This window comes from Eimeria tenella, genomic scaffold, assembly GCF_000499545.2.
Source record: "Eimeria tenella Houghton genomic scaffold, Eth_scaff67, whole genome shotgun sequence".
NCBI classification, from domain to species: Eukaryota; Apicomplexa; class Conoidasida; order Eucoccidiorida; family Eimeriidae; genus Eimeria; species Eimeria tenella.
This window is the reverse complement of record NW_013545792.1, coordinates 125,408-142,890: the sequence shown is the minus strand read 5'-3', so window position 1 is coordinate 142,890 and position 17,483 is coordinate 125,408. Positions and strand designations below refer to the sequence as shown.

Here is a 17,483-nt window from a genome sequence, read left to right as displayed (position 1 = left end):
ACACGAAACATACAGCAAATGGACTGTGGGAATAAGCCGCACACCACCAGAAGGCTTCCCGTAACTATATGAATAATTGTGGAGCACTTGCAAATCCCAGATATAAAGACAAACGAAGAGGTCCCCGCAAACATAAAACTGAGCACGAAGCTTAAAGTGCTTCTTTCGCTGCTGCTGCTGCAGCTGGTTGAAGCAGCAGCAGCTGTGGTGTTTCTAAATGTAGCTCTGAGGCTTCCAAGTGGCCTTGCGCAGCCCTGCTGCAAAGCAAGCTGGGCCATTCCGTGCATGCATGCAGCAGCTGAATGCAGCAGCACTCTGACTGCAGCAGCTGCGCGCTCGCTGTGCACTGAGCCCTGTGCATTTCCTGCGAAACTCAGACAGAAGCCATTTGCCTGTCAGCTTTCTTGAAGATTTGGCCTTTTCTTCTTTCTTAAACTCTAGCCAGCAGCAGCATATCGCCACCCTCTACAACCAAACTGCTGCGGCCCCCCAAGCTGAACACTGTGGCCTGTTGGTCTTTGTCGTGTTCCTCAGTGTCCGCTGTTTTGTAGGCTCCGAGGAGGCGGGCGAGTGCGTTCGAGCCCCCTGCTGCTGCTGCTGCTGCTGCGGGTGCTGCTGCTGCTGCTGCGCCGCGGCCCGGAGCCGCTGAGAGCCGGGTCGATACCCCGGGAGGCATCACTGCATCGGCACTTACATGCAGCTGATGCAGCAGCACGGGGCCCCCCTCTCCTAGCCCCACTATGGACCAGCAGCGCAGCACCATTCCCTCGCTGCTGCTGCTGCTGCCGCCGACGCCAGCAGCAGCAGCAGTAACGAGCCACACCTCCGGTGCTGCGCTGCCCCAGCCCGAAGCTCGAGAGACAGACACAGAAACAATAGAGGCCCCCCTGTGGGCTTCCCAGCGCAGCACTTCTTCTTCAAGCCCCAAGTCCACTGCATGCACTGTGCCCTCTGTGTCACCGTAAACAACGCAGCGCAGCGCAGCACAGCTGCCCCCGCAGCAGGTGGATGTCAGGTTGCTGCTGCAGCAGCTGCCTGAACACCCTGCTGCTGCTGCAAGACACGCGGTGCAACAGGCAGGACCCTCCTGAAGCACAGCCATGCAGAAGCACGTGGGAATGTGCGTAGCCTCGACGGACCAGCTGCTGCCTTCGCCGGCTGCTGCTGCTTGCTTTTTTGCTGCTTTTGTTGCAGAAGGAGCAGCAGCAGAGGTAGCAAGGCGGGCGCGCGTCTGCAGCAAATCGTCGCAAGTTATGACAGAAATCAGGCGGGGGCCCCCTGAGGGCCCCACACTCGTTAGCTGCCACACGCCGAAGCAGGGCCCCTCGATAGCTGGCATGCTGCAGCGGGAGCTGCTGTCAGGTGTACGTACACCTGAGCTCTCTGCAGAGCCTTCACAGTCTGCAGAAGCAGAAGATCCCAAACCCCAAAGACTGGCAGTCCATGCAGCCGAGTCGAACCAAGCCTCTTCATCTTCCTCCCCTTCTGCTTGCTGCTGCTGCTGCGCGCGCTGCTGCCGCTGCTTCGCGGGAGCAGCAGCAGCCTTGGTGCTGCCACCTGCAGACATAGGGCCCCCAAGTCCCCGCAGCAGGCCACGGGAGCCTCTGGAGGAAATTCTAAAGGCCCGAGCTCTCCACGAGAGGGCCCTGGGGACCCCCCCGACAAAAGGAGCTGCTGGCGCTGATGCTGCATCCCGTCTTTGCTGCTGCAACGCTGCAGCAGCAGGAAATTTGAAGGCGAAGAAGCGAGAATGCAGGAGGCGAGAGACAACGCCCTCCTTTGCTGTCGTGCGAAGGCTCCCGAGCAGCTTCAGGGCATTGGGTCTCTTTTTAAATTTGCTTCTGAACAATGCCCCCCTGCTGCTGCTGCTGCTACTGCAGTGGTTGCTGCCCGCAACAAAAGGAGCCCCTGCGTCGCCGCATGCAGTCTCCCCTGATCCCAAACGCTGCAGCAGACTTCGGGGACCAGCAGCACCCGCAATTAATGAAGTGTCTTGCTGCAGCAGCTGCTGCGGCAGTCCAACGCCTAGTGTCACAGCAAAAGCGCCGCTGCCATCAGCTGCTGCTATTTGCTGCGTCACAGTGTGGGGCCTCCAGCAAAGTGCTGGCCTGCAGGCGCGCTGCTGCTGCAGATCATAGCTGGCGCTGTTGCTGCTGCGCATATTTGTGCTGCTGCTGCGGCTCGCAGGCGTCAAGCTGTTCTCTGCTGCAGCAGGCCTAGCCGTAGCAGATGCAACAGCTTGAGCAGCAGCAGCTGCTGCTGCAGCAGAGGCGCTTAGGGCTTCTGCTACGAGAGAAGGGGACAGCAGAGGCCCTCGCAGCAAACAAAAGAGGTAGGCCCATCCTGCTGCATCACAAACAAGGATACTATCTCCTTGGGGCACCCATGCAGCACATGTCACTTCATTTGCTGCTGCTGCAGCTAAGCTTGCAGCAACTGCCCGCGCTTGCCCGGAAGGCCCGACCTGCTGCTGCTGCAAACGCAGCAGCAAAGGCAGCGCGTGCAGCCCCTTCTTCCCAGACTGCTGTCGCTGTAGCTGCTGCGGCTGCTGCTGCAGCGGCTGGTCGTGGACTTCGGTTGCACTTCGTTCTAAAGTGTCGAGGCGCTGCACGTCTGAGCCGCTTTTGTCACTTGCTGCCGCAGCTGCTGCTGCTGCAGAGTCCGGAGCTGCAGCACGAGAACCTGCTGCTGCTGCAGCAGCTGCAGCAGCTGCAGCAGCTGCAGCAACTGCGGTAGGGGACCTCGGAAGGCTCCGAGCGCCCAAACCAAATGGCCGCAGCACAGGAGTTATCACTGAAGGCCCCCCCTTCTCTGTTTGTCCCTGTGGGGCCCTCAGTAGCGCAGCAAAAATGGGCAAAAAGGGGTGTGCAGCAATAACTCCTGTGAACTCAAAGGCTGACCGCATGGCAGACAGTGGGGAAAAGGCTCCGTACGGAAATACGGGGCTGCTGCTGCTGCTGCTGCTGTCGGTGACACGAGCCAGCAGACGAGAGTACGCGCACAGGCGTGAAGTTTGAGTTACTGTGTAGAGGGAGACGTCGCGGGAAAGCAGCAGCCCCACCCATTCGGCCACTCCCACAGCGCCGGCCTGCCTCTGCAGCAGCTGCTGCAGCTGCTGCTGCTGCTGCCGCTGCTGCAGCACGCAGTCTTCGCTGCCTTCCCTGCTAAGCCCTGATGCTGCTGCTGCTTCTGCCGCTTCTTTTGCTGCTCCTACGGCGTACAAAGGCCGGTGAGATCGCAGCAAACAAGGGAAGGCGCCACCAGGCCCGCAGATGTCGCTGACTAGGGGCAGCTGCAGCAGCTGCGAGAGGTGTGCTGCTGCTTCCGTCTGTTGCTGTTGGTCGTCTTGCTGCTGCAGCGGCTGGTACTTGACGCGGCGTGCCGCGTCTCTATACCGACCCTCCGCTATTGCTGCTGCTGCTGCAACTGCAGCAGCACAGCGCAGGCTGTCCTGGGTAGCCAGCCCAAGTAGCGACAAGGGCATTGATAGCGAGCGGAGGCCCCTTGGGGGCCCCTCAGGTGTAGATACACTCGCCACAACATCCCCAGATACAGAAAGGCCAGCAGGAATGGTGTGTCTGCTGCTGCTGCTGCAGCTGCATGCAGCAGTAACTGACCCCAATAACGCTCCAAGCGGCAGCACGGCCCAGTCCTGTACTAGCGAGTTTAAGGCAGCTACACTGCCGTCCTCTTGCTGTCGCTGCTGCTGCTGCTGCTGCTGCAGCGGTTTCAGGTTGTGGCTGTGCCTTACCACCTCGAAGGCGTTGCTGCCGCTGCTGCTGCTGCATGCAGCCTGCACGAGCCACCCAGGGAAAAGTGCAGCAGCAACAACAGGAACAGCAGGGAGGCAGGTGGCTGCTAACATGTGCTCCGCTACACGGCTTGAAATGACCTGCTGGTGCTGCTGCTGCTGCTGGTTCTCCTGCTGCTGCCCCTTATCTTGGGTGGGGAAGCAGCTGCTGAAACGCCTACTGGAGCCCCTGGGCGTGGGGCTATTGCAGGAAGGTGTTGCGGCGTGCCGCTCCCTTGCTGCTGCAGCATGGTGGTGTGCTGCAGCAGCACCAAGGTGCTGCTGCTGCTGCTGCAAATGCTTGTTCTCCATCTGCTCCTGCAGCTCGTCTAGCTGCAACACGTGATCCTCGCCTTGCCCGCCTTTGCTGTGACTGTGCGGGTGCACATGCTGCTGCTTCTGTTGCTGTTGCTGCTGCTGCTGCTGCTCGTCTACATGGTGGTGGTAGTGGTGGTGGTGTTGCTGCTGCTGCGTGTTGGTAAGGTGGCGCACTGCCTGCAACAGAGAGTTTCTGTGGAGCAGCGGGCGCAGCAGTGCGGGTGGCGGCAGCTGCTGCAGCGGGAGAAAGGATGTCTGCTGCAGCGCCCACTGCATGCGGCTGCAGCAGCACAGGTCGTCCCACAAACACCCCATCCCTCTTCCTCCCCAGCTCTCTGCTGCTGCGCTTAGCATAGACGAGCGCCGTGCTGCTGCTGAGCCTGTTGCTGCTGCTGCTGAAGTGGAGTGCGTGTGCGAGTCGCACAGCAGCGGGAGCAGCCCTGCAGCAGCAGGCAGCAGAGAGCGCATGAAGACAGGCCGCAGCTGTGTCCCAAGAAACTCAACAAGAGACGAATTCAGGCAATAAAAGCTGCTGCAAAGGGAGTAGGCCTCTTCAGCTGCTGCTGCTGCGGCTGCTGCTGCAGCTGCTGTTGCAGGTGCTGCCGTTGTAGAGTCCTGCTGCTGATGGTGCAGAGGCAAATTAGAGATTGTAGGCTGCCGCGCATATTGCCGTTGCTGCGCTTGCTGCTGGTGCTGCTGCAGTAGCATAGCTTGCTGCCCCAGCAGCGCTACTGCTGTTCGCTGAGTCTCTGTTTGCACAGCTTGCGTTGCTTCCACGAGAAACTCGAACACTCTAACTGCAACACAAGCAGCAAGAGCAAATGCAGGCGCTGACGCTGCTGCTGCTGCCGCTGCCCCTCCTCTTTCTGCTGCAGCTGCAGTTGTGTGGGGAATGTCGACCCAGCGTGGCTCCAGGATCTGCTGCAGCAGCTTCAGCACATCCTGCTGCAGCAGCAGACATCGAGGCCTGGAAAGAATCAGCTGCAGCAGTTTTGCCACCTGATGTGCTAGCAAAAGCATTCTGTCCTCCTCGCATTTGCTGTTGTTGCTGCTGCTGTTGCTTCTAGACAGAACGGCTGCATGCGGCTTGCCAATGCTGCTGCTGCTTCTCTTCAATGCGGGACCCTCTGAGCCCAGAGGCGCTGCTGCTGCTGCTGCCGGCGCAGTTGCTGCAGATGGCATGTGCTGCAGCAGCATGCTGCTGTCGGAGGAGAAGACAGAAGGCATGCACGAAAATAAGCTCAAGGCCAAGCCGCAGCAGCAGGCAGCAGAAACACTGTACAGCCGCCGCAGCTCCAGCAACGACAATGCAGCTTCTCCACACCCGCTGTCGCTGCTGCAGCTGCAAGTGCAGCAGCTGCTGCAGCTGCAGCAGCAACACTCTTGCTGCAACTGTTGCTGCAGCTCGCTGACGCAGGAGCTCAGGCAGCAATACAGCGCAGGCACTCCCAAGACTTTGGGGTGTATAGACGGCATCTCCAGGGTGTCTCGCAGCAGCTGCAGCAGCAGCGGGAGCAGCACCGGCATGCCGAAATGGGAAAGGGAGTCATCTGCAGCAGCAGCAGAACCGGCAGCTGAAGTCCCAGCAGCATCAGCAGCTGAAGTGCTGCAGGATGGCACCAGTGTGAGGCCTGCCACGGCAACCGAGATGCTGAAGGACCCCTCTTCATGCAAGACCTGCTGCTGCTGGTTCTGCACTGCAGCTGCAGCAGCAGCAATTCTGCGTGCATCTGCTGCTGCTTCCGCTGCTGCCAGCAGCTGCGCGTGAGCCAGCGCAACAAGCTGAGAGGAGACAGCAACAAAAACGCTGTCTGTTTCCGTCTCTAAGGAGTTTCCAGGAAGAGGGCCCTCCGGTGCAGCAAGTGACTGTGAGGAGGAGGAAGGCGATGGCGATGCACCTTTTGCTGCTGCTGTTGCTGCTGCTGCCAGCAGGCGCCGTGCCCCACGCCGCTGCTGCTGCTGCTGCAGCAAATCAAACAGCGCTGAATGCACTGCCCATGGGCATTGTAGACGCGTGGCCGAGCCGCCGTTGCTGCTTTTGTGATTGGGGTTGCTGCTGCCGCAGCAGCTGCTGCTGCACCTTGCCACTCTCTTCGCAGCAGCAGCAGGAGCCGCAACACGAAGACACACAGACAGAGAAAGACGAGCAGCAGCCTGCTGCAGCGAACGCCCACTTGACCCCCGCAGCATTTCTTGACTTCTTGGTGTTAAGACTGGCGTGCTGGAGCCGCTGTTGGGGCCCTCTGTGGCGTTGGCTTCGGCTGGGAGCGACAAGGCCTCCTGCACTTCTTCTGCTGCTGCTGCTGCTGTTGACGAGCTGCAGCAAGGACGGAAGGGGCAGTGAGACAACAGCGCCTTCCTGCTGCAGCGAATGCCCGACAGCAGCGGCGACAGCAGCAGCAGCGCGGACTGACTGTACAGCTCAATTGTCAAATCCAAAGATGACAGCAGCATCAGCAAGGCGTTGTCAGTAACGTCAGTGGGCAGACACAGAACTTGTGGGTGTTGGCTGTCCGTGCTGTTTCGCAGCAGCGAAGCTGAGCTGCTGCTGCTGCTGCTGCTGTTGTTGTTGTTATCGCTGTGGTTGCAGCGATGGGCGCCATCTAAAGGCTGCCACGCGGGAGCTGTCAGCAGAAGCAGCAGGCTTGGCTGCAAGTCAAGGAGCCTGAAAACAGATGCAGCTGAGGTTCCCTGGTGCTGCTGCTGTTGCTGCAGCGCAGCAGAGTAGAGCAAGGGTGGGGCTGCAGCAGCAGCAAACGCATGCAGAGCCCCCCAAATCGTTGGAAGTGCCGCGTCTGGCAGCAGCGCATTCTGCTCAGGAGCTTCCTCTGAACTACTTGGAGAAAATACTTCATCTAAGGCTTTCAAAGTGGCGCAGCGGGAAGCCCGCAGCGACAGCAGCGAGACAGCAGCAACGGCGGCGAGGAATGGCTGCCTGTCTCGAGTGTATAGACAGCTCAACAGGTACATGTCACTTTCTGCTGCACCTGCTGGGTCCACAAAACCCCACCAGCAAATGCGGCACTTCCTCGCCCTGCTGCTGCTGCTGTTGCTGTTGCTGCTGGTGTCGCCGCTGTTTGCTGCAGGAAGGTCTCGGAGTGACGCAAAGAAACTGTCAGTTCTGCTAAACCTTCTGCTGCGGCTGCGGCTCCCACTTGCAGCAAAAGCTGTCCGTGAGCCTTCAACAGGGCTGCCCCACCTCTTGCTGCTGCTTCTGCTGCAGCTGCTGCTGCTGCTCGTGTGGCTGGTGCATCTGCTTCTCATGCTTTCGTCAACTCCATAGAAAGACTCCAGTACAGAACTCTGCTGCCGCTGCTGCTCCAGGTGTTTCTCTTTGTGCTTTTGCTGCGCTCGGCGCATCGGCAAAGTCTGCTTGATTGCTGCTCGAAAGAGAATGAGAGACAGAGAAGGAGACGCGACACGCCAGCAGCCTCCCTCATATACCCTATCATCTTCTGCTGCTGCTGCTGCTGCTGCTGCTGCTCCTGAGGCTGGTCCCGCTGCTGACGCCGTTCTTTCTGCCGGCATATTGCCGAAAGGGCTTGACGGCCTGCCTAGCTGCTGCTGCTGAACGCCTTGCAAGTACGTGCGCGGGTTAAAGGGTAGCACTTCCTGCTGCTGCTGCTGCTGCGGGGGCTGCTGCTGCTCCTGCTGCTGCAAGGCCCCAGCATAAGGAGGCAGAAGAGCGTCAAACGCTTTTGAGTAGTGCCCTGCTAGCCAGTAGCAGCAAAAACGCAGCCAGATATCCCCTTCTGCTGCTGCAGTGGGCAGCAGCCTCTGCAGCAGCACTCTGCTGTACTCAGCAGCAGGAGAGCCATCACATGCCAGTGGACTTGGGGGAAAGTCTCCGCGTATTTCGGCTGCATCAGCAGCAGCACCATCAGCAGCAGCAGCAAGACCTGAGGAGTCGCTCCTGCTGCCTGATGCTGCAGCCGCATTCCGCTGCTGCTGCTGCTGCTGCTGCTGCAGGGCCCCTGCGTTATAATCTGTCCCTAAAGGAGGCGCCCCGGGAGCGGAGACGGCCGCGCCGACTCTACACAAGAAGAGGGCTAGCTGTGTGTCAGTCAGAAGCCTGCAGCGCAGCAACAGCAGCAGCAGTAGCAGCAGCAGCAGCACCTTGGGGACTTGATTCATAGCAGCGTCCGGCTTGCAGAGAGCAGAAACAGCAACTGCTGCTGCACCCTTAAGCCCGGCGGCAGCCAGAATCCAGCTGCTTCTTGCTGCTGTGTAGGTTGCACGTATAGCAGCAGCATCAACTGCTGCTGCTGTAACAGCAGGCACATCATCCGCAGCAGCAGCAGCAAATGCATCGGCAGCAGCAGCACGTCTATCGGGAGCAGCAGCATTACGACCCTAAGAAGCAAGAAAACCACGGGGATCGCGGGCAGCAGCAGCAGCACGAAAGCGCGGGGGGTGTCTTTGCTGCAGTCACCTGCAGCAAACATCCGCAATTTCCCTGTAGCTGCAGGCCAGGCAAAAGAATGCCAGAGCCAGAAAAGGCCGACGGTGAGTCAAAAGGCGAAAAGCGTTCCTTTCTGCTGCCGAACGCCAGCGGGGGTCTGCGAAGTCGGACTGCAGAAACTCCACCACCTGCAGGCCCGCGCAGCAGCAGCAGCAGTAGCAGCAGCAAATCACAACACTGCAGCTAAACCCCAAATGTCTGGAGCTCGCAGAAGCCAAACAGAAACACAAAAAGCTCACACACAGTATACAAGGTAGCGGTCAGAAACAAAATGTGGAGAACTTAAAATTGTAAAAGAGGAACTGTCGCAGCAGAGGAAGGCAGCTAAACAAATATGCAACAGAAGAAGCACATTGAAAAAGAGAAATGCAAGAAAAAACAAGAACAATGAAACTTTGAAAATTTTCAAAGTCGACTAACTGCTGCTGCAGCGGCTGCTCCCTCACCTTTGCGTTGCCTTGGGCTTTGAAGGATGCCACAATTAGGCTCTTCTTGCCGCTCACAGCTGCCCACAAGGCCACTAAGTCAGAAGGGCTTGCTGCTGCTGCTGCTGAAGGCCCCTGCTGCTGCTGAGCAGTCCCCGCCCCAGCAGCAGCACTGGGTGCCCCCGTGGGAAGCGGACTTGTTCCCTCCTCCCCAGATCCCCGAAAGTTGAGCGATCCCTGCTGCTGTTGCTGCTGCTCTGCTGCCGCTAATTGGACAGCGTCGGCTAATAGAAAGTCGCACAGCTGCCGGACAGTAGAGGGGCTTCTAAGCCAGAAGCCAACGCCCCGCTGCAGCAGCAGCAGCAGAAAAAACAGGAACTCGGAGCAACAGGGTGCATCGAAGCAGGTTCTGCTGCAGCAGGAGTGCGGAGCAGCAGGAAAGCCGAGACATGCGTGAAGAGTACAAGAGGAGAAACAAAGGAAGCGAAGCAGCAGCAGCAGCAAATAAACTGCATCAAACTCTCAGAAGTGAATAAGCAGCTGACATACCAAGCGAAGATGAGGCCACACAAGGCGGCGCTCAGGATGGGCTTCTCTCGCCTGCTGCACCACCTGCTGCATCAAGTCTTCTTCAGCAGCAGCGTGTAAGCACCAGCAGATGTCTTCGCTGCTGAGCAGTGCTGCTGCTGGCAATGCAGCAGCAGCAGCAGAGGGCCCAGCAGCACCAGAAAGGGGCGGCCGCCCGAAAGAAGATGAGCTGCTCGGGGAGGAGAAGGTTGAGCCAGAGATCCCCTGCAGCTGGTGCTGCTGTCGCTCCTGGGCAGCCTGCTGCTGCTGCTGCTGCTGCTGCTGCTGCTGCTGCAGCATTTGCTTGTGCTGCTCAGCAACGGCGAGCTCCGCTTCCTTGAGACACACACAGACACAGCTGCGCAGCCCCATTCACATGCAGTGAGCAGCAACAGCAGCAATGGCGCAGCTCAGATAGCAGCAGCACGGAAGCCAAGATGATGAGCAGCAGCTGCAGATACAACGCCGACACACCCGTAACAAAAGCAACGTCGTGTAAAATCGCTGGCGGCTACTGTCCGTGCTGCAGCTCTGTAAGCTGCTTTCTGCGGCTGTCGCTGCTGTAGCAGCAGCAGCAGCAACTTCCCGTGCAGCACCCTCAATGTCGTTGGGCGTGCTGCTTGTGTTGGCCTCGTTTGTGTGATTGTTGTCCCCTGCGGCTGCGAACTGCCTCGCGGCAGCAGCGACGTCTGCAGCTGCAGCTGCTGCAGTGCCGGCAGCAGCAGGGAAGTCTGCAGCCAAACCAGCAGCTGCAGCTGTTCGCAAGGTCCCTTGCTGCTTCTGGTCGAGCTGCTGCAGCACGCGAATAAAACAGCGCAGCAGTAGCTGCTTCTGTGGCGGCAGCGCGAGGCCCGGAAGCGGCAGCTGCAGCAGCTGCAGCAGCTGCTCATATTCATCGTTAGTGGGCAAAGCGCGGACAGGTGACATGAGAACTGCAGCTGCTGCTGTCGGGGTTGCCTGTTGTGGCCCTGCTGCTGCAGCCTCACTGGCTGCTGCCGCTGTGCTGCCTGCTGCTACTGAAGCAACTGCTGCAGCGGGGCGGTCTTCGAGGACCTCTTCAGATGATTCTTGAGAAGTATCCCCGGGGGCCTCCTTTGAAGTGTTGAGACCCAGAAGTGCCCTGACATCAAATGGGTCATCTTCAGAAGCTCCAAGGGGCCCCTCATCCCCGGGTCCAAAAAGACCAAAAGCAGCAGGCTTAGCGCGGCCGTTTGCTGCTGCTGCAGCTCCTGCTGTGACTGATGCTGCTGCTGCAGCTGGAAACAAGGAACCCGAGAAACTACCGCCTACGTGATCCATCCAGTCCCGCTGCGGCTGCTGCTGCTGCTGCTGCTGCTGCCAATGTGAGTCACCTCCAGCACTGAAACGTGACTGTGTGAGGTGACTCTCTGGGCCTGCTGCAGCTGCCACAGCACCTGCTGCAGCAGCAACAGCAGGCGAAGGCTGCAGGCCTGAAGGAAGGCAGCGCTGCGCCCACTGTACGTATGCCGCAGCAGTTTTGGGCCAGCAGCGGCGCTGCTGCAGCAACCTGTGCTGTTCTGCTGCAGTGAGCTCCTGATTCTGCAGCAGATCCTGCTGGTATTGTGCTGCCTGCTGCTGCGAGATAAGATCTGTCAAAAGACACCCCGCTGCAGCCATGGCCTGCTGCAGCAGCCGCGCAAGCTCGCAGCCCGTTTTTGGCTGACAGTTGGCACAGACAGCAGCAGCAGCAGCGCCGTCAGTTCCTGCTGCTGCTCCTGCTGCTGCTCTTGCTGACCCCACAGCGATGGCAGCTCCACATATGCAGCAGCAAACCTCCCCTGCCTCCGACGCCAAATGGTGTTCAGGGTCGCGGGTTAAGGATTCCAAACTGAAGGGGGCATCAAGCCGTGGTGCTTCTGCTGCTGCCTCTTGCTGCTCCTGCTGCGGAGGAGTCGGGGGTAGCCCCGCAGCTAGCAGACACCGCAGTAGCACGAGTAGCAACCAGCGTGCTGTTGCTGCGTAGCCACAGCGCAGCAGCTGCTGCAGCACCTCTGGACTGTACATGCAGCAGCTTCCATGATTTTGTGTCGTCCGTTCTATATTGGCTAGTGCATCTAGCTTTTGCTGCAGCTGCAATTGTTGCACCTGCTGCGCATCAGCAGCTCCGGGCTGCTGCTGGCGCTGCTGTTGCCTTGCACGTGCCATGGCCACATTAATTGCTGCTGCTGCTGCAGTCATCGCGTGCACTTGCTGTTGCTGTTGCTGCTCTGCTGCTTCCTGTTCTGCGCGAAAAGCCTCAATAGCAGCAGCAGAAGCAGGGCCCCACACCTCGCTTCCTGCCGACACAGCCACGGGAACTACCCCTCGTGCTGCAGTGAGCAGCTCCCCAGACAGCTGTCGGAAGCAGAAAAACGAGTTGCTGCTGCTGCTGCTGCGGGCACTGCTGCTCTCTGCAGCACCCGGCGCCTCCATCTGCACCAGCAGCGAGCCGTCACTTGACCACCAAGCGTCATACACACACGCAGTGCTGCTGCTGCTGCTTCGGGAAGAAGCAAAGACACAAAGCCACTCCCTTGGTGCTGCACCTCCTGCTGCAGCGTTTACCCTGTCCTGCAGGTACACAGCAATGTGGTCATAAGGAGCGACAGCAGCAGCAGCAGCACTCTGCTGCTGCTGCTGCTGAGACTTCACCAAGACAGCCAGACGGCCATCTGGAACCAAGCAAGAAGAGACATCTCCTGCTTGGTCCCCGGCCAATGCCACAGCAGAAAAAGAAGTGCTCGAGGCAGCAGCACTTGGGCGCTGCAAGACGGCGGAAAGAGACGCGTCTGGGTGCAGCATCAGCAAGCTAATGAGGCCCTCGTCCACTCGCTGCTCCCACTCGCTGCTGCTGCTGCTGCTGCTACCGATGCATGCGGCGCAGGGCGGCAGCAGCAGCGGCAGGGCGCGAAGGGAAAAGACGAAAGCTGCAAGGGTCCTGCTGCACTGCAGCACGAGACTGTCGGGCTGCAAAGAAACTGCGCGAATGCGGCTTCCCTCTCCAGGGATGCTGGCAGCTGCCAGAAGCGAAAGTGCTGCTCCTGCTGCTGCTGAACTTGCTGCTGCATCTGTGGCTGAGGGCCTTTTGCCGATTGGCGAGGCGAAGATACGCAGGCAGTAAATCAGAGCATGTTCTGGTGAGGCCGCTGCTGCTGCTGCTGCTGCTGCTGCTGCCGGTGCACTGCACACTCTCTTTTCCTTGGGCGGCAGCAAAAGTGGCGCCGAATGGGACCGAAGCACTTGCTGCTGTTGCTGAAGCTGCTCCTCCTGCAGCCACAATGGAGACACAATAGCGAGGCGTTCGGGGGTCAAAACAGTAGCAGCTGTCTGCTGCTGCAGCGGCAGCTGGTGGCCCTCCAGCAAGAAACTGCTGCTGCTGAAGCTCAAGGCACCTGTTGCAGCAGCACCAATTGCTGCTCCTGCTGCAGCTCCGCGTGCATCTCGCCAGGCTCCAACTAGCGAAAGTGCTAACCCCGTTCCGGCTTCTACTTTGTGCGAATGCTGCTGCTGCTGCACGATGCTGCAGCGTGAATCGACTGCAAAGACTAGTAACCAGGGAGCCCTTTCCGCGATCTGCTGCTGCTGCTGCTGCTGTTGCCGCTGCTTGGGAGGAAGCGAGACAGTCAGCAGCAGCAGCAAGGAAGTCGTTGCGTGAGGAAAGGTCAAAGCAAGGGGCAGTTCCACAATTTGCGCAGCCAGCAGCAGCGCCTGCTGACTTGGTTTATGCTGCTGCTGCTGCTGATGCATATGTTGTGGCTGCTCATAAAACTGCTGCTGCGATGCAGTGAAAAGATTCACAATGGCTTCCATGTTTAAGTCCGCCATGTGGCCTACGGGCTCCCCTCGTTCTGGATGCAGCAGCAGCAGTTGCAGCTGCTGCACCCCTAAAACTGAGGCAGCAGGGTCAACCTGGAGAAGCAGCAGCTGCCGCCCATCTGCTGCTGCACAAAGTACAAGCGGCAAACGCCCCGTTGGGGCCAGCAGAAGCAGCTGCCCTTCCTGTCGCTGCTGCTGCTGCTGCTGCTGAAACTGCTTTTGCTGCTGTTGCTGATGCTGGAGCAGCGCGAGAAAAGACGCAGGCAGGAACGACGCCCAAGACACAACTGGCAGGCGTGCTGTTGAGGCAGTGCTGCAGCCCAGCTGCAGCGGCTGCTGCATCAGCAGTTGCCGCTGCTGCTGCAGCGGGGCTGACTGAAGAGACAACAAGGGAGAAACACCCCCACGAAGCCCCTCGCTAGACCACAGCAGCAACAAACCTGTCTCCGCAGACCAGGCGAGATCCAGAGCCTGCTGCGGCAGCGACGAGAATCCCCGAAACAGCAACCCGCCTTTTGTCTCCGCTGTTGCTGCTGCAGACGCCGCCGCTGCAGGAGTTCCTTCTGCTGCAGCGGAGGCTTCTGCTGCTGCTGCTGTAGCTGCCGAGGGACTGCCGCCATCGTCTGCTTCCATGCTGCTCGCGTTGCTGCCAGTGAACGTTTCCGTGTCTCCCTCCAGAACCCCAAGGTCTTCGACAGCCCATTGCTGCTGCTGCTGCTGCCGCTGCTCACTGCAGAAGCAGCGCAGCGCGGGCAGCTCAGTCAGCAGCGAGGAACTCGCCAGACATCTTACTGCGTAGCGCACCTGCAGCGCCTTGCTGCTGCTTCTGTCCTTAGTAATGCGCAGCAGGACCGGAGACAGCAGCAGCAGCAGCTCGTCCCCCTTCGCCGTGAGCACTCGCATGCGGCAGGGAGGAATAAGACAGGAGAGGAAGCCGCTGAGGGCGCCCCATAGCAGCTGCGGAGTCTCCGCTGCAGGTGCAGCAGCAGCACTTGCTGCTGCTGCAGGAAGCCCAGAGCCCGCGGGCAGCGGAGCATGCAGCAAGGCTGGCGTTGCTGCAGTGCTGCCCGCAGCTAATGGAACCCCTGCGAAGACAGCAGCTCCCAAAACTGCCCCAGGAGCCCCCAGCAAGTTGTCGAGCTCTGAGGCGGATGAGACGGAGATGCACATCATGTCGCCTGCAGGTACACCGCAGCACCAGCACCAGCAGCAGCAGCAGCTGCAGCGACACTTCAGAGCAAGCACTCTGCAAAACATCACTGGAAACACTTGGCGGCGGCAGTGCTAGTTGGCAGCAGTGCGAATAGCAGCAGCAGCAGCACCTTTTGCGTTCGCAGGAAAAGCAGCATGACTTAAGAACGCAGCACGTTAGGGAGAAGCTGCAACAAAAGCCTTTATCAGAAGAAGTAGAAGCAGCTGCATCAACAGCAGCAACAAAAAGACCTGCAGCAGGAGTGGCGCAGCAGCAGCAGCGCGAGATGCTGCAGCAGCCAGAGCAGCAGCAGCGAACTCACTCCAAAGGTTGGGCTCCGCAAGAACGACCTCCGATATATCATCAACATGAAAAGACGAGAGGGGAATTTCATCTGCTGCTGCTACTTGCTGCAGCGAAGGCAGACCCCGGGCCCCCCTTGCCAGCCCGTCTACTATGAAGGCTCCTACCACGCACGGCTGCTGCTGCTGCTGCTGCTGCTGCTGCTGATGAGACCAGGGCAGATACACAAAGAGGACATGCATGTTCGGCACTGCAGCAAAGGGAGAGGAAGACTCAAAGCCGAAGGCAACACGCGAGTGCTGCAGCTGCCTCTCATCGCTCTCTAGCAGTGCGTATTTGTATTGCTGCACCTCCTGCTGCTGATCCCCTTGCTGCTGCAGCTGCAGAGGCGGCATATATATCCTTCCGCATAGCTGCAGCAGCGTGGGAGAATGCAAAGACCAGAGGTACGTGTTGCTGCTGCAGCCAGTAGCTAGCAGCAAGAGCGGGGACACAGCAGAAGGCCCCAAAAGAGCAGCCCCAACAATGTACTCGGTGTGCTGGCAGCAGCAGAGCAGCTTCGCCTGCTGCAGCAGGCGAACGCCGCCGCAGCAGTTGCTGCTGTTCGTTGCGCTGCAGCAGCAGCACAAATCCGGCGGGCGGCAGGGTACCCCTGGAGGGCCCAAACGTAACGACTTGGAGCAGCAGCAGCTGCTGCTGCTGCAGCAGTCCTGCAGCACCAGCGGGAGAGCTCGAGAAGATAAGGGGATGCTGCAGAGGCCCTGTTGGTGCTGCTGCTGTGCTGCTGCTGCTGCTGTGGTGGAGGCAGCACAAACACACTTGAAAGGCCCCAAAACGCCCCTGGCCGAAGCCAGCGAACACAAGCTGTTGTTGCTGCTGTTGCTGCAGATTCCCAGGCCAAGGCGGTGAGACGAATTATGCGAGCTGCTGCTGCAGCAGCCCTCCAGCGCCCCGTCGCCTCTGCTGCCTACAGCAGCAGCAGCAGGCAGCAGCGGGACACAGCGCACTTCACATGGCATCCGAGAAGCCCCAGGCCCTAGCATTGTTTTAAGGAAGTCGTGGCTGCTGCTGCCTCTGCACCACGCAGGGAGAGCATCGTCCCAGCTGCTGCTGCAGCGGGCGGCAGGTGCAGCAGGAGCCACAGCAGCAGCAGCAGCGGCAAACGATCGCGCTACTGTCACTCTGTCTACGAACCGTACAGTCAGCTGCCACGGCACTTGCAGCAGAAAGACACAGCGCCGCAGAGCAGCGTGCTGCCTGGTGCTGCTGCTGCTGCAGCACATACTGACGCAGTCATGGATCGCAGCAGCGTAAACGAAGGGCCCACCGGCCCCAGCACCAGCTGCAGCTGCAGCAGCAGCTGCTGCTGCTGCTGCGCTCTCCCCTCCTCTTGTGAGCCAGTCATCCGTTAGGGTAGCAGACACTGTGTGCTGCAGTGTTGCTGCTGTGGCTGCTGCTGTTGCTGCTGTTGCTGCTGCGCCAGACTCCTCAGCAGTTTCTGCTGCCGTCTCCGCCCCAGCGGACCCCAAAAATGCTGCTTCCTGCTGCTGCGGCTGCTTGTCTTGTGGGGTTTCAATGTTGCTGCTGCCCTTTTGGAAGGACCCCGCAGCAGCAGCAACTGCCTCTGCTCTTGCTGCTGTTTCTGCTGCCGCATCTGCTGCTGCTGCTGCTGCTGTTTCAGCCTGAGAAATTGCCTGACTGCAGCAAAAGGTAGGGGATGTCAGCAGAGCAGACACCGCAACGATTCGCACCAGCGGCGGCAAAGCAGCAGCAGCAGCAACAGCAGGAGCAGCAGCACAAAAGCCTGAATGGCCGCAGGAGGAAGATGGCGGGGGGCGCACAGGAAGCGGCACGAGGGCTCCAACAAGAGATGAAACGGAGAGGCTCTGCTGCTGCTTGTTGTCGGCTGTTGCTGGTGCAGCAGCAGCAGCAGCAGCAGCTGTTGGGGGCGCGGCGGATCGCTCTGCTGCTGGTGCTCGGCTTTCGCTGCTGAGCTGCTGCTGGACAAAGGTGCTGCTTTTGCTGCTCTGGAAGGACTCCGGAATAGCAGCAGCAGACCACTGCTGCTCCAGACCTCCATGGGATGCGACGCTCTGTCTACTCAGCATTGCTGCTGCTGCTGCTGCTGCTTGGGCCATACTTGAATCTTAATGAGACATTTGGCTGTCCATGGTTCACAACTTGCACCCACTTGAAGCAAGGCAGCTGATGCTCCTGCTGCTTCTACTTCTTGGGTTATGAGGCAGAGGCCCCTGCGACCGAAGTGACTTTTGATGCAGCAGCCGCTGCTGCTTCTGCTATTGCTGTTGCTGACCTCTTTGCTGCCACTGAGGGAGCTGCTGCTGCTGCTGCTTGTGCTGTCACGGGGGTGCTGCCGCCGCTGCTGGGACTGCACAGCCGAGTCGCCGCACATGGAAGTAGCAGCTGCCGGAGCTGCTGCAGCTTCTGCTCCAAGTGCTGTTGCTGCAGCTCTTGCTCCGACTGCTGCTGCTGCAGTTGCAAATGGTGCTGCAGCTGCTACTGCTGCAGCAGCTGCCGCCGATGCCGTCGTCAGGGACGAACGGCAATGGGCAGCCTGGAGAGCTGCCCCTGTAAATTGCTGCTGCTGCC

At 59.6% G+C, this 17,483-nt stretch overlaps 1 protein-coding gene across 1 annotated transcript; it reads right to left on the bottom strand.

Moving 5' to 3' along the window:
* Positions 1-430: 430 nt before the first annotated feature.
* Positions 431-17,011, bottom strand: ETH_00023350 (uncharacterized protein; the record flags this gene model as incomplete). Its single annotated transcript, XM_013380511.1, has 6 exons — positions 431-8,180; positions 8,541-8,698; positions 9,017-9,343; positions 9,545-9,898; positions 10,037-14,556; positions 14,893-17,011. The coding sequence occupies 6 exons, from the start codon at positions 17,009-17,011 to the stop codon at positions 431-433; spliced, it is 15,228 nt and encodes a 5,075-aa protein (XP_013235965.1).
* Between the last annotated feature and the right edge of the window lie 472 nt (positions 17,012-17,483).